This window comes from Anguilla anguilla, chromosome 9 (genome assembly GCF_013347855.1).
Source record: "Anguilla anguilla isolate fAngAng1 chromosome 9, fAngAng1.pri, whole genome shotgun sequence".
Taxonomy (NCBI): Eukaryota; Metazoa; Chordata; class Actinopteri; order Anguilliformes; family Anguillidae; genus Anguilla; species Anguilla anguilla.
Window position 1 is genome coordinate 7,090,649 of NC_049209.1, and position 15,376 is coordinate 7,106,024.

The 15,376-nt window shown below is 47.3% G+C and overlaps 1 protein-coding gene across 2 annotated transcripts; it reads right to left on the minus strand.

Annotated features, from left to right (window-relative positions):
- Nucleotides 1-548: 548 nt before the first annotated feature.
- Nucleotides 549-14,798, minus strand: LOC118236284 (CUE domain-containing protein 1-like). Of its 2 annotated transcripts, XM_035434505.1 has the most exons (10): nt 14,398-14,798; nt 12,610-12,737; nt 11,910-12,036; nt 11,366-11,600; nt 9,591-9,662; nt 8,202-8,291; nt 7,256-7,349; nt 6,738-6,796; nt 6,140-6,209; nt 549-5,513 (listed from the first exon to the last, which is right to left on the minus strand). In XM_035434505.1, coding segments are annotated over exons 1-10 (1,200 nt in total). In that variant the 5' UTR covers nt 14,722-14,798; the 3' UTR covers nt 549-5,512. The 2 variants fall into 2 exon arrangements, with proteins under 2 accessions (XP_035290396.1, XP_035290397.1); XM_035434506.1 differs by lacking the exon at nt 9,591-9,662.
- Between the last annotated feature and the right edge of the window lie 578 nt (nt 14,799-15,376).

Sequence of the window (15,376 nt, forward strand, 5' to 3'; positions counted from 1 at the left end):
GCCTATTAAAAACTGGACAAACCTTTCTTTTTACCGTTTATATAGTTGAAACGGCTTTAAAGATCAACAGTAGCCACAGCTTCGGCAACTAGTTTAGTCTAATCTCATAATGTGTGTTAATATATCAACGCAAAATCTTTCTACATGTTAACATTAAATATTTAAATTTCATATCCATATGCATACATTCTCATGTTAGCATACATTATTTAATATGGTCGTCTTAAAAATAATTAATTGTGTAATAATACAAACACATCTTTCATAAAATATTACGCATATTAAATGATGCAATAACTAGCCCACTAGGTCACAAACCTTGATTTCCAAGTTTGGTCTTCGCGCCACCTACTGGCTTTTTTCTGTAAGGGCATTCATCAGCCTCGGAGCAAAAGTTGCATGCTTTAGTCACGTTTTAATTACAAAATATATAGCAATACTGAGATCTACATATATATATATATATATATATATATATATATATAAAAAATATATAGCTATTATGTTATTTTAGGGTCACTGCATTTGAAAAAAAATAAGCAAACAAGGCAGGATACATCACAATTTTATTATTTCAATAGCAAATTAACATCTCTGAAATGTAAGAAATATCTGATCTGGAAATAATCTTGAAAGTATGACAATAACTTACATAACCATACATTTTGTTTGGACAGAGTTAGAGCACACCAAACATGTTTTTCATTGTATTATCAGCTCCTCTATAAATACAAATGCGATTTTGATTCTTAGAAATGAGCAATTTCCTATTTTTGTTTCCCATTTTAACTGCAGTTATTTTACCATCTTTTTTTAAAAGGTTGTCACCTGTCAGAGCATATATGCTTCATTATAGCCGATATAAAACATAAGACCACGCCTTTATATTTTCTCACCAGTAAATATAGCATACAGTACATTCTTATGACAGGGCTATGGGTCATTCTAGACAGCAGGCCCACACAGGTACATTGTAAACAAGTACATTAGCTGTTATAAGCAGTTAGACTGGCTTCATATCCGTTCCATACATTCATAAATCACACATACCTTTGGAGGGAGCTGTTACTTAAAGGAGCACACAAAACAGGACTATATACAAATAAGGGTCCGGTGCCCTGCTCACTCATACTGGAGTAAAACTGCACAGAATCGAATCCTGAATGATGGCTAATGCATTTGAAGTCCTTAATGTTATGCCAAGGAAGGGTCTAGACTTTCAGTCCATACCCCATTGGGAAAGGAGCTTGGATCCGTGAGTGAGTGATGCGCAAGTCTTGAAGCTGAAGAGAAGACGACAGAGCTCTTCGAATGACCTGGGTCTTAGGGAACACATGCTATACAAATGGAAGGAAATTATAATTTGGCAAAGGCGGGCAGGTTACTGCAATGGGCCACACCTTACCAAGTCGCAGTGGTGTGTTGAACACAAGTCTGCAATTAGCAGCTATTCAACTACAATTGGTGAAAAAATGGGAAATGGGAAGATGTCAGGTATATACTAATGACTCGCTGATGGTATTTGCTGAATTCAATAAAAACTATTCAGCTAGTTCAACTTGCAGCCTGAGTCATTTTTAAAATAATTACAACAGCATTACCTGTTGATGAATGCTTGTTTGTTAAAGCTAAACTTTAAATTAACTGTTTGGTTAAGATGTAACTGAGTATTGGCTTGACATCCTGCTTAGTTTTGATCCCTAAATTATTATTCAACTTGACAGAATGAAGCAGATGTTCGATAAACTGTTTTAAGGCCAAGAATAATTGAACAATCAAAAGTTTGAGACAGCCACTTCAACTGAATTCAAGGGGCCAACATTAACTAAAACATGTCAAATAAATGTAGATGAGAAATGTGGTCTGTTCAAGCCAGTTTTTGGGAGTGCGGGGCACTGCCTTGTTACCATTAATTTTCTTTTACAAAAAGAAGGGGGGCTCTTCATAATAACCCTAATTCTAAAAAGACCTAACACCCAATTCATCTTGATTAATCTTTTATCCAAGGAAATGTAAATCAGAACTTATTGAACAGCTAAATCAAAATCAATTAATTGTACTTTGAGCAAGAAACAGTATACAGTGTTCCCCCAGGACCAGGGCTAGGAGACAGACCTAGAGTCCTGCTCCTCCTGATCAGAAGGCTCACTGTATAAGCAGGATGAAGTACATCAACCATGCAACAACTCTGACGTAGTTGCTATCTGGCGTTTAATTGTGCTTCTACAGTTGGAAAGACAGTTGGAAAGATATTTGAACATAAGTACAGAATGGATGGAGGAAATTCCCTGAGTGGATTAGATATTTACCTGCAGATAACACACACACACAGCTTGGGACACATGCTTTGTTATAGTAACATGACCAACCATACATCCATTAATTAAGTTCACAATTATTTCATCCGTGTTCAGAAATATTACTATAGGCATTACACAAAAGGGAACACCTGCTTGCATTTTACAACTGCATCTCTCTACATTACTGCCAGATGTTAGAAGCACCAACACCAAGATGGAGGGGTTTCCATCTTCCCAAAGGTAGGCAAACGGCCTCCTTATTGATTTTACATTGTGTGCACTGAACTGTCCACAAATCGAGAGAACAACATGCCACTGAGAGAAAGGCTGATTGGCGCTGATTACATCTGTGGCTGCCTGGTTTTGGAGCAAGGACAAAACAGAACACCGTTGAAGTGGCCGGAGTAGAATCTGAGAAGAGCAATCAGAGAATTCAAGCTGGAAACAGATGGTAGCTTCAAGGGCTGGGATGACTGCCTTGTGTTCTCCTCTGGGATGTCTGCAATAAAGCTAACATCTTTAAAAAAAAAAAGAATGTTGGCTGCAGTAGAACTAAGACGCCTGCTATTCTGACTCAGAGGGAATGTAAACACACATTAGTCGGCAGGAACTACAAAGAGTATCAATCTGGTCCCCCGTTTCTTCAGAAGTAATCGCCAAATGTGTTTTAACGGGTTTCAAATGGCTCGTAGCACAACCAAAGCCTTTCACAGTCAAACACTCAAGGAAACGGGTCCTTTCATGACGCCATCAGGTGTGAGAGTATTCTACAAGAGTGTGATGAGGCTGACCCTGTGCACTACGGTATGCTCAGTTCAGCTTTAACACGCACTCATTCGCAGAACGTGAGAAAAAGGACAACGGATTCACAGAATGAGCCGCTTGTTTATGACACGCATGCCATCTAACGTAAAAAAAAAAAAACAAGCACACACATTCAGGGGTAACTGGCAAGCGGACAACTGGTGAACTGAGGGCAGCCCACCTGGTAAAATGAGCAAAGGCAGTGCAAGTACTGGTCCGCGTGTTCCTCATGGAAAGCGCGGTGCACGTGCACAGCCATGAAATCAGTCACCTGGAATGAAATCCATGAGGGAGGTTGTTCAAACCTGTTCACCTCTCTCGTACGACCTATTCGGAATTCAGATGCCTTCATGCAGGGTGGGTCTGTAGAAGGTGAGTCACGGATACATGTAATCCATGGTACAAGTGAAATGGAAAAAACAAAATATAATGGGAATCCCATTCAACTCCCTTCATTTTCTGTTAATCATGGCAGACATCTCTAAGACCATTCAAATATGGCTGCAGGCCTACCGTCCAATCAGCCTTCACTGACACATCCAACTGGATATTTTATTCAGCTCAAGAACTAAAAATCTCACGCATTAAACAAGAAGCATAAAGCAAGTTTTTGTTCTTTCTCCTTTTTCCTCCTCCTCACTTGTTTTTTTAGTTTGTGTATAAATTTGCAACATACACAGCCTTTCATTACAGTTACATATTTTCTCTTCGTTATAAAATGTTTCTAATAGTTACATTACTATTGACAATAACACTTGCAAAGATTTTGCTTCATAAAACAGGATTCTTCACTCCCCATTTCATACTAAATGTTCAGTCCTAGCATTATGCAGACTCCGGGTAATACAGTGACAGGAGCAATGTTCTTTCTCCATCTCTACCATGGAGATATCCCTTCATTCAATATTCAACACTCATTTTGCGCAGTCCCATGCTAAAGTAAAAAAAGAATTCCTATTTTAACAGCCACAGCTATCCGTTAATGGTTCTGTAATTTTGCCAAACACTGCTCTGGAAAGGGCAGCTTGTCTAACGGTGCTATGGGTGTACAAGAGCTGTTGAAACGGCACTCTTCAGCATTCCCATGAAAGGGGCATGAACAAGTCTGTCCAATCTGTCTGATTTGTAATTAAAAAAAAAAAAAAAAAAACTTAGGCTCACAAATCAAGCTGCATTGTACCACAGGTGCGGCTGCTCTTCTACACCTGGTGTGTGTGTGCGTATGTGCGGGGGTAGGCAATTTTGGCAAATGCTAAGAGTTGACATCACTCAAAATATCACTCTGCCCTCATCACACATGTAGAACCCTGAATGGAACATTCCAGAACAGATGGGATACCCAGGGGAGCAAACAATCTTGCACCATAATAAAAAACATCGATAATGGCTTCTATCTATGCAATTTCCCCTTTCGGTTGATAGAACCACTTTGTTGAAAAGAATGCTAAAGCTAGCACTGCAGAGGTTGGCATTCATTCACTGCAGATCTCCTTTCATTATTCTCTAAAGTCAAGTTTATATAAATCTTGTTCACCGTAGGTCGTAATTAATGCCAATTATCACCATCAGAAGTAAGGGTGAGCGCGTTCTTTTCGTATTCAAAAGCGAACTCTGGCATGGAAGACCCATTGACCCATTCCTATATCCACGACCAAGAAGGCAGAACAGAAACGTAACCTACGGTAACAGGAGAATCTCCCGGCGCGGGGGAACGACCCACGGAGTCCGGAGGGGGAAGTCAAGCCACACAAGCTAAGTTTTTACAGCACCTCAATATGTACAAATCAGAAATTTGCAGGCGGGTTTCGATACATACGGCTGCCTGTCGCAGCACTCGATTTAAGCAGCAGCAACCCGGCGGCAGTGGCGCCGCTCATCGTCATCAGCGAAGTGAACCGAAGAGCCTGCACCTGCAAGTGGAGTCCTGAGTCTCACGCTACTGCTTTTACTGCCCCGTGAAATAAGCACCCCCCCCAATCACCTGCCCAGGAAGACGTCACCTGGACCGGGGCTGCAGAACAATGAGAACCAAATCAAGGCAACTACATAACACTGTGAAACCATGTAATAATTGTTACTCTTTTCCTACTTGAGAATTCAGGGAAATAATAGAAAATGGCTGTGAAAATATTGCCCATCGAAGGACAGCTTAAAAGCTTGTTAAATTCATAGACTAAATAAAATTGATAACTTTGTACACTACAACAGTACTGGAATTATAGGCCCAGAGAGAAGACGGGGCGCCTCCAAACAAACAGAGTGCAATGTAGCTCCTCGTCACTGGGCGCGGTGTGAGGGGATGTGTCCCATAGCACCTGGGACTGGCTGGTCTGGGTCAGAGAGGAGTCAAAGCCGAAGGTCGTTCCACTGTTGATATGGAAATCCTGAAGTGGAAACGTCCGGAAAATTCTATGAATGAGAAAAGAGGCGGGATAGTTACCAGCTACGTCGAGTATCAGTCCGAAGAGCAACCGATAAAAGGAGGACAGGTGCTACCTAGTGGGTGATGAACACAGGAAGTAGACACCACACTTAAATTGCTCTGCAGGTGCAAAAAAACCAAACGCAAAACATCCACAGCCCTAAAAGCTTCCTGATCAGCCGCGTCATCCAGGAAGTCTGCACTTACAAATTGTTGAAACTTGTTAAAATGCCTTGTGGATCTATAACCTAATTTGATTTTTCTTTGCAACAGTGGCAGAAGCCTTTGAAATAAAGGATTTTCAATTTTTCTACAAGAGAGAATGCCTTGGTACAGGAGTTATGTTTTTTGGAAACTGATACTTTGGTTCACAAATACAATATTTTTTCAATCCCAATCACAGTCTCTTATTGGATTCCTACTGCAACCATTAAACATGTTCTTTATTTGCACTCTTCTAAAAGCCAATACATCAGAGCAGTCAGGATAATGACCATTAGCAATGGTTCCACAAAGCAAGCGAGTGATTGGCTGAACTAAGTGGTGTAATTTTCTGAAATAAAGACTAATGGGATTGATGCTAGCGAGCCCTTGATGCGATGTGGGAACTCACCATGACGACGCTTCCTTGTGGGGCTCCTCCTCTTCCTGAGCACCCCGTCCCCTGAGCTGACTCTCCTCCTCTGCACAGACAAACACACACACCTTAGTGCCCCATTTCCAACGCTTCCTCGCCCCAATTTGGTATCACCAGTTGTGCCCTAACTGGAGTTAGGGCACCCACACACCAGTAAAGGCAATTGGCACTCCTCAAAAACAGTCCAAAATGATGTAGAGGCCACGCAGCGCTACAGGAGAGAGCTAGCATCATTTGGAACGGAGCTATTACTCTCATTGTCAGCAGGTGTTTGCTTACTGTATGTGTGCCTGGTGAGTCATTTGGAATAGCTCATGTAGTGCTAACCTGAGAAGCTATGGCAAGCCAATTACCAAAACCAATTATGTCCTATTCTTGCAGACCTCCAGTCACAGTCAGCTGGTGCCAATGTGAGCAGCAGAATTCCCATTCTCTTGATGTGTGGTCAGTATTTAATTGCGTTTCTCTGTCTGGGATTCATCGCTTAAAGGCCTTAATTATACAGAGCCAATTTACCCAACCCCAATAGACCCCTCCCCACAAAAAAATATCTGCAGTTTGAGAGGGTTCTTACCGCATGGCGTTCCCTCCACGTCCTCCAGGAGGTTGGCTGTGGAGGTGGCAGTGCCTAATCTGAAAAGCTGGTTCAAGGCAAAAAAAAAAAGTAAAAAGCGTCTCAAGCTAACACTGCTGCCCCCGCAGCTACGAGCAGAATGTGCAATCAAGGTCGGCCCAAGGTCGCCGCCGCCATCTCTCCGAGGACACGTCCTCATTGATTCCGGGCCTGATTACCCCTGCTCACCACTTAATGGCCCTCGAGCCATCCTGCGCATCACAAACACAACGAGACACAGCGCTAATGCACCAGCATCCAGCTGCTGTACCACTCAGAACATCTCCGTAGCAAGTCAATTACAACCAGCGTGACATGACTGCATCTGCGCTGTCTGTTTGGGTCTTCATTACTATTTAACCCCACGCTCGGCAGAGAGGGCTCGCATCGAGTGACCTCTGCGTACATTAGAGCCAGAGAGAGAAACGATCTCCACGGGGGAGGGCCCCACGTCGAATGACGCACGGGCTGAAGGATACGACTGGTGTTTGAGGCCTGTTCTTCTTTTCGTCCTCCTCCTCCGGGTCTTCTCCGAGAACGCTCTGGCGATTTCAAAAAGCTTCTTCCTGGTTGCTATACAAAGAAAGCAGGGCGGAGGAGTCAGGCGGCAGGAAGGGGGGGCACTGGTCTGGAAAAATATGTCACTGTGCTCTATATAACGGCTCGGGGACAGGGCTAGCAACTGGGAGGCTGCAGGTTCAAATCCCAGGTAGGACACTGAAATTTTACCCACGGCCAAAGGTACATATTGTTTAAGTAAAAATGTAAGTTGTGCAAGTCCTTCTGAATAAAGGAGCCACAAAGCAAATGATGCTATTGTGAATGCAAGTACATTTTCAGTTTCATTAAAACAACACTGTGGGACGATACAATGAGCATTATTTTTACAGAGTCAAAGTTAATTCCACGAAAGAACCCTGAGAGTGGTAGAAAATGGGAAATATTTCACCATTCAAATTACAATAGCGTTCAATTATTTCAGAGATGAATGCGAATTTTTCCACAAAAAGGAAACGGTACAACACCCACTCGAAAGAATAACAGAGAGGGTCATTTCAGGCAGCAAAGAAGGATGCAGATGAAATGAGCACATTCCTCCAACTGATCAGTACATTTACTGATGACTTTTAAATTCCTCTAAATGTGTTTTTACAAAGGATTGTGACATAGCACATAGTTTCCCTGCACATTTCCTTTTCAAGACTGTGGCCTTCTCTCAATTAGTCATTTTTTGGAATTCAATCTCCCAGGATGAATAAGAGAAGAGAACAGGAGAGAAAAATGTTGTTAACAGCACATACGATGGAGGTTACTCAACCAGGCTGAAGTGAAAAGTGTCCATTGCCCTGGGAAACAGAGATGGCTAGGGGGGTTTGGAAGTGGGAGGGGGGGATTAATTCACAGATTGAAAGGCGTCATACTCACATTTGCCCATGTGCTTGAGTTTGTCTCGGAACAAGGCATCGTCGGAAACAGGGATGCAGGCCTCCCCAGAGCCAGAGGCACAGTGCTCCCCTGCAATAAGAACAGCTAACGTAACCCAGTGCAACAAGCACGCACACGCATGCAAGCATGCACGTATGCAAGTACACACGTATGCAAGCACGCACGTATGCAAGTACACACGTATGCAAGCATGCACGTATGCAAGTACACACGTATGCAAGTACACACGCACACTGACTGCACACACATTCAAGTTCACACGTACACATGTACACACACACACACACATCACCTGTGTGCAGCACGTGCGCACGGATGCATGCACACACACACACACACAGACAAACACACACACAAAAGCACATGCATACACACAACGTATGTTCTAAATCCATCGGTTCTATCTCGGACAATGCTGGTGTCCACGCGCCAAGGCCTTCTCTGGCAGTCTCAAAACTGCCACATCAGTCCAGCTGTACCAGGGGTTCCAAATTGCGCTGTCCTGTTTTCGCCAAATGCCCACAAATCCAAAAACCAACCAAACACGTGTGACGAAGACCAGGGGGGGACTGGCAGAATCTCATCCAGCTTCGGACCTCTTCACTTGATCAACAGTAAGGTGGTTTTGGTAATGTAATGAATGGGGATCTGGGTTTTCTGCATGCAGCCACATCCTAACAAACCCCAAACGCCTCACTGTGAGGCACATACTCAGAGCGGGGGGATGAGATCAGGCACATTTTCAACATAAGAGAGGTTTCAGACACCTTCATGTGAAAATGGAATGTCCCCCTTTTCGGGTAACTTGAAAAGGGCGCCCCCATGAAACGAAAATGCACAGAAACAAAAAAAAAGAAAAGAAAGAGAAAGCAGAAAAGAAAATCCCAGATTACATGAACAGCAGAGACCCTACAAGCCTTTTTTAGATTTGGTATTGCAGGTGGTTGTTGAGATGGGGGTGATGGTGGTGGTGGTGGTGGTGGGGGGGGGGGGTGGCTGGATATGCACTGAGACACATGCACATGCGAACATGCTGCCACACAAGCACGCACACAGATGCATACACACACACACACAGACGTGCATGCACGCATGTGTACGCAAACACACACATACATGCACGCAAACACACACACACACACACATACACACACACATACGCACACACACACACACACACACACACACACACAAGCACACATACACACATACGCACACACACACACACACACATACACACACACACACACAAACACACACACACACACACACACTCTACAGTGCTCACTCTCTCTCACTCACACACAGCTGTGGGTGGGGCCCGGGGCCCCTGGGTTAGAATGGACACAGCGGATGAATGGTATCTACCTGCGGTGGACTTCTCCACGCTAGCAGATGAATGATGGGACTTGGAACTCTTTGACTCATACTTCAGCCGATCTACAACAGAGAGAGCGGACGTTACGATGGGGACACAGCGACGGCCGGGGACGTGCCGCGGCCGCCGTCCCAGTCCGGCTGCGGCGCCGCGAGACAGAACCAGCCACGCTGCACGAGACGGGTACGCTGTGCAGCAGCGGCGATGGCGGGGGCGGGTGAGAGCGGCAGAGGTTCTGTCTTTTTCTGGGGGGGGGGTTATTAACAGTGAGCTATGAACACCTATGTAGCAGCTGGAAACTGAGATGAGAATGAATGGAACATTAGTGTGAGAATTCGCACTGGTGGTGGAGGGCCATGGAGGACACTGAGGAGGAGGTTACTGATAGCAGCCCGAGCGCATCACTGGCCACACACCAGCCGAAATAAAAAGGAGAAATAAAAGCAGGCGGGCGGGCGGGCTGGCTCATCGAGAAGCGGTGGCTGACATCACGCGCTTCGGAGAAGAGCACGTGTGTGCGTCTGCACTCTCCCAAACTGACAAAGGAGACTGATCAGTATTGCAGGGTGAGCAAGACTGGGCATTGCAAATTAGGGAGTAAAGAGGGGGGGGGGGGGGGGGGGGGGGGGGAGTGTTTTTCTAAATTGCTTTTACACTTCTGCATACATGGCCCAGTTCTCACGCGTAATATTGGTAGAATCTGGGAATGACGAGATTTCTGAAAGTGGAATTGCACTTTATCTCCTGACTCATCATTGCGCATTAAGTAAAAATAAACTCCTAAAAGCAGACAGGGCAGACTGAAGACCATCGGAGGGTTTTTTATGTGTGCGTTCGAGGAGGAGGGCTTGTGTTTTACTGATGGTACATGTGAGTCTGTGCGTACAAGATAGTCCATGCGATTCCAGATGAACGTGAAGGGGAGCATGCGTACATGTGTATGTGTGCATGTGTATGAGTGTGCCTGGATAAGTGAATGTGATTTAATGGATGTGAGTAAGTGTCAGTGTATGTACGTGGGCGACATAGCTCAGGAGGTAAGAGCGCTTGTCTGGCAGTCGGAGGGTTGCCGGTTCGATCCCCCGGCCTGGGCATGTCGAAGTGTCCCTGAGCAAGATACCTGACCCCTAATTGCACTGGTGAATGCGAGGCATCAATTGTAAAGCACTTTGGATAAAAGCGCTATATAAATGCAGTCCATTTACCATGCACAGTGTGTGTATTCCTAAGTGTGTATGTGAGAGAGTACCTCTCTCCAGGGTGAGAGTTTAGTGTATGTATGCGCAGTGTGTGTGTGTGAGAGAGTACCTCTCTCCAGGGTGAGAGTTTAGTGTATGTATGCGCAGTGTGTGTATGTGAGAGAGTACCTCTCTCCAGGGTGAGAGTTTAGTGTATGTATGCGCAGTGTGTGTATGTGAGAGAGTACCTCTCTCCAGGGTGAGAGTTTAGTGTCTGTATGCGCAGTGTGTGTTTGTGAGAGAGTACCTCTCTCCAGGGTGAGAGTTTAGTGTCTGTATGCGCAGTGTGTGTTTGTGAGAGAGTACCTCTCTCCAGGGTGAGAGTTTAGTGTCTGTATGCGCAGTGTGTGTTTGTGAGAGAGTACCTCTCTCCAGGGTGAGAGTTTAGTGTATGTATGCGCAGTGTGTGTATGTGAGAGAGTACCTCTCTCCAGGGTGAGAGTTTAGTGTCTGTATGCGCAGTGTGTGTTTGTGAGAGAGTACCTCTCTCCAGGGTGACAGTATAGTGTGTGTATGTGAGAGAGTACCTCTCTCCAGGGCGATGAGGAACTCTCGGTTGCGCTGCAGTTCCTTCATGAACTCCTCGTTCTGCAGGAAGAGCGCGATCCTCTCATCCTCCAGGTACTGCTTCAGCTTCCTCTCCTGCTCCGACCCCGCGGCAACGGTCCCAGGCCCGCCCCCCAGCGCGACCTGCTGCGCCATGGTGGACAGCGAGGACGAGGAGGAGGAAGAGGACGGCAGGGACAGACTGCTCTGGGAGCTCTGTGAGAGAGAGAGAGCGGTGGAGAAATAAAATCTTTCTTTATTACTGTTGTTATTCATTGCTTCTTAAGGATCTTGACACTTCAATAAAACTACTAACTGGCAAAAATATAGATGAAAAATGTCTCATAGTAAAACAATTCCCACACAAATTATAAAATACATATATTCTGTGACAAGCTCATAACCTTCATGAAAATATAGGGCGGAGGTCTCGTTAAATTACTGGACTGAATCTGACCGAAGTTTTATATTTTCTATTCCACAAAAAAATCCTCAATACTTTAATTCTGTCGCACACAAGTCTACCTGCACACTGTCCAGCTGCTGGGGTAAGATGCGCAGGAAGTCATCAGGCAGGTTGCCTAGCAACGGGGGGTTCCAATCCCTGTAGCCGCGGACCTGCCGGTGACCGGGAGGGGGCTGGGCTTCGAATCTGGAGCGGAGCCAAGAACATCATAAAATCACAATGGAGCACCATCCATTCTTAATAACCCCCCCCCCCCCCAGTGACATCACATTGTCCCTTTTTAACCTTGCCTTCACAAGATCTGCTAGCCTCCCTGACTCCGTACTGGCTGTTGTGATGTGGGTCACGTCCAGACTTTAAAAGCATGCTAAAGGAAACTTCAGGGTCACAGTATCATTGAGATCATCATCACGACGACAGCCAAATTACACACTGGATACAAAGCCTGGTATTTCCCCACACAGACCGCTCTGCATCCTATTACGCTGTAGTTCACCTCGGTGAACACCAGGTGGCGGCTTGAAGGAAAAAATGAAGGCAATTAAATCAAATACTAAATTAAATTCTGTTATTGCCTCTTTGCCTCCACAGCACTTGTATCATAAGGATCACAATCCATAAAATATTTGTCCTTTGTATGATTTGATTTCTGATCAAACCACACACCAATGCAGGTTCTGACCACTGCACTCTTGGTTTGACCGTTTTCATAATTTCACTCCCTGAGCCCGAACAAAACCAAGCCCCTTCCTGTCTTACCTGGGTGGTGGACTGGGCGGGGCTTCCGGGTACTTCCTGTCATAGATGTGCATGTCATAGGTGGGAGGAGAGTACACGGGAGGCGGCTCCTCGTCGGAACTGTCCGGCTCGAGCGTCCGCTCTAGAATCTGCCGGAAGAGCGAGGGAAGAGTGTGAGACCCCTGGGGAACTAGGAGGGGCAGGACAGCACAGAGAGGCCATATCAGCAGGTCCCACACGAGTGAAGATAAATACACACATGGACTAGGATAAACTGCCTGACACATGGATCCAATCGACCGTAGCTGTACTGTGCACTGGTTGGTAGCCTGTTCCGCCAGTACTATAGGTACAGGGCAGACACCACCGGCTGATCTGATCTGAAGGCACCATTTTCAGTGTCTGCTGAATGGATTCGGCTCACTTCAGAAGTGAGAAAAGTGCTTAGGACAGCAGGCAGAGGCAGCCTCTTACCTGGGATCCAGAAACATAAGAGAATATTAAGCCACAAAGCGGCTATTCTCAGAGCAGCTTCGGTCTTTAAAAAGGACGTCGTTTGTCTCGCCGCACTACCCTTCCCTAACCAGAGAGAGTAATTACTGAGACAAGGCATATCGTCTTCTCTCTGGGTTCACAGCGCGGCAGACTGGGCCGGCCCACTGAAAGAGATACCCCTGGCACAGAAGGGGTTAACGGCGGGACCCGAGTTCCCTGAGGCCGCAGCAGCGAGCCCCCGCTTCCTGTTTCCTGTCCTCTTTCGGGCCGGCCCCGATTGAGGAAACGAGAGCGCGAAACTGCACGCGTGCGGCGACGCACTTACACAAACCGGCCCGAGATCTGGGTCAGCCACACAAACAGGACACGGAGGAAAAAGGGACAGAAATAACAATGAGGGAAAAAAAAAAGAGCGGCCCACTGAGGCAGGAGGAAGGGAAACGTGTGGGGGGGGGGGGGGGAGAGAGAGAGGGAGAGAGACTGGGAGAGAGGGAGAGGGGGAGAGGGGGAGAGAGAGAGAGACACACACAGAGACACAGAGAGAGAGAGAGAGAGATTGGGAGAGAGAGGGAGAGAAGAAGAGAGAGAGAGAGAGAGGGGGGGGAGAGGGGGAGAGAGAGAGAGAGAGAGAGAGAGAACGTCCACAGGGTAGAAACACTCATCATGGGACTAAAATCCACAGAAGAGGGGCTGCGTGCCTCCAACTGAGGGAGCCGAGAAATTTAGGACTGGCACACTGCGCTGAGGTGAAACTGTCCTGATTCGCTGCGGATGAAATCTCAGGGTGCCTCAGGGGGGAGGGGTCAGTGAGGTCTGTTTATAAATGGCCGACCCACAATGTCCCTCAAATGGACTGGGTTAATGCAGCCAGGTGCAGGTTTTTCAGATCGGTGAAACTGGTGAATGTACAATGCACAATATAAGACCTTAGAGACCCACTAAAAAGGAGACCAACTGATCTTATCAGGACAAGTAAATCATGAAAAAGCACAAACTGCCTTCTGAAGAGCTCTCTCCATCTCACAGCTACGAGAGAGTGATGGTTCAAAACGCATTTTCGTCCGTGCCTTCACACCAAAAGAACACTTCCTGTTCATGAAGCCCAGATGGCATAGGATATGCAGAATGCAGGGAGGTGATCGGCTGAAGTGCAACAGGAGGCTTCAGAAGCTCAAAGCCTATCCATGCATATGTGTGAAACTGGATGCTAAGAACTGGAAGACCTCAATTCCCCTTTGGACAGAACAGAGTCGTCCCGCCCTACCCTGACCCCCCACCCTACCCCCCACCCGCCGCCCCCGCCCCCGTGCTGACCTCGGGAGGGATGCTGTCGTCCGAGTCGGAGCTGTCGTCGGACGCCTGGCCGTCGACGCTCATCTGCAGCAGCTGGTCGATGGTGGCGTCCACGGCGCCGCCGTTGGCCCGCAGCACGCACTCGATGACCTCGTAGTCCATGCCGGGGAACATGGTCTTGAAGTCGTCCATGGCCTGGCCGAACTCCAGGCGCCGCACCTGCCGGGCGGGCCGGCCGTTGTTGAGCTCGCCGGAGCGCGGGTCCGCCCCCCCGCCCCCGCCCCCGCCCCCGCCCCGCGGGCCGCCATCGCTGCCGCTGCCGCTGCGGCGGAACAGGCTGGTCATCCTCCACAGCAGCTCCAGGCGGGACAGCGCGCTCCGCCGCCGCGCCCGCAAAGCCACCCGGGAAATGGTGGCACCTGGGCTGCCCCCCCCCCCGCCCCACCTCCGGAGCGCCCCCCCCCCGCCCCCGCGCCTCTCTCTCCCTCTCTCGCGGCCCCCTCGGGCCCCCTCCTGCTCTGCGCGCCCCTCTGGTCCCGCCCCCTTTTTTTTACCCTTCCATCATTTTCCTGTCAAAGCCTGACAGTCATGACAGGAGAGGGAGCGAAGAAAGCGGACGAGGGGGGACACTTCTATTCCTTCTTCCTCCTCAGCCTTTTCTTCTGCTGCGGCATTCAACACTGATCCAGGATCAGCAGCTCCCGCTCATCCTCAGCACCTGCAAGAGAGCAGCGGCGCAGCGTTAGCACGAGCCCTCCTTTCACGAAGGCAGGGGAAAACTCGGATCCCTGCTCGAGCAGCAGCCGCGGCACAGAACCGCCGTACTCGTGTTCCTGTAGCGATCTCCGTCTCACAGGCTACTCCCTGCAGGCAGCCCTGCGCTGCCAGCTTGTGTGTTTTTTTTTTTTTTTTTCGTAATACAAACCTCATGTGTACATTCATTAGGCAGGCCATCTGGAACAGACAAAACCAGACTCATCATTACCAGTGGGGGAAAGGG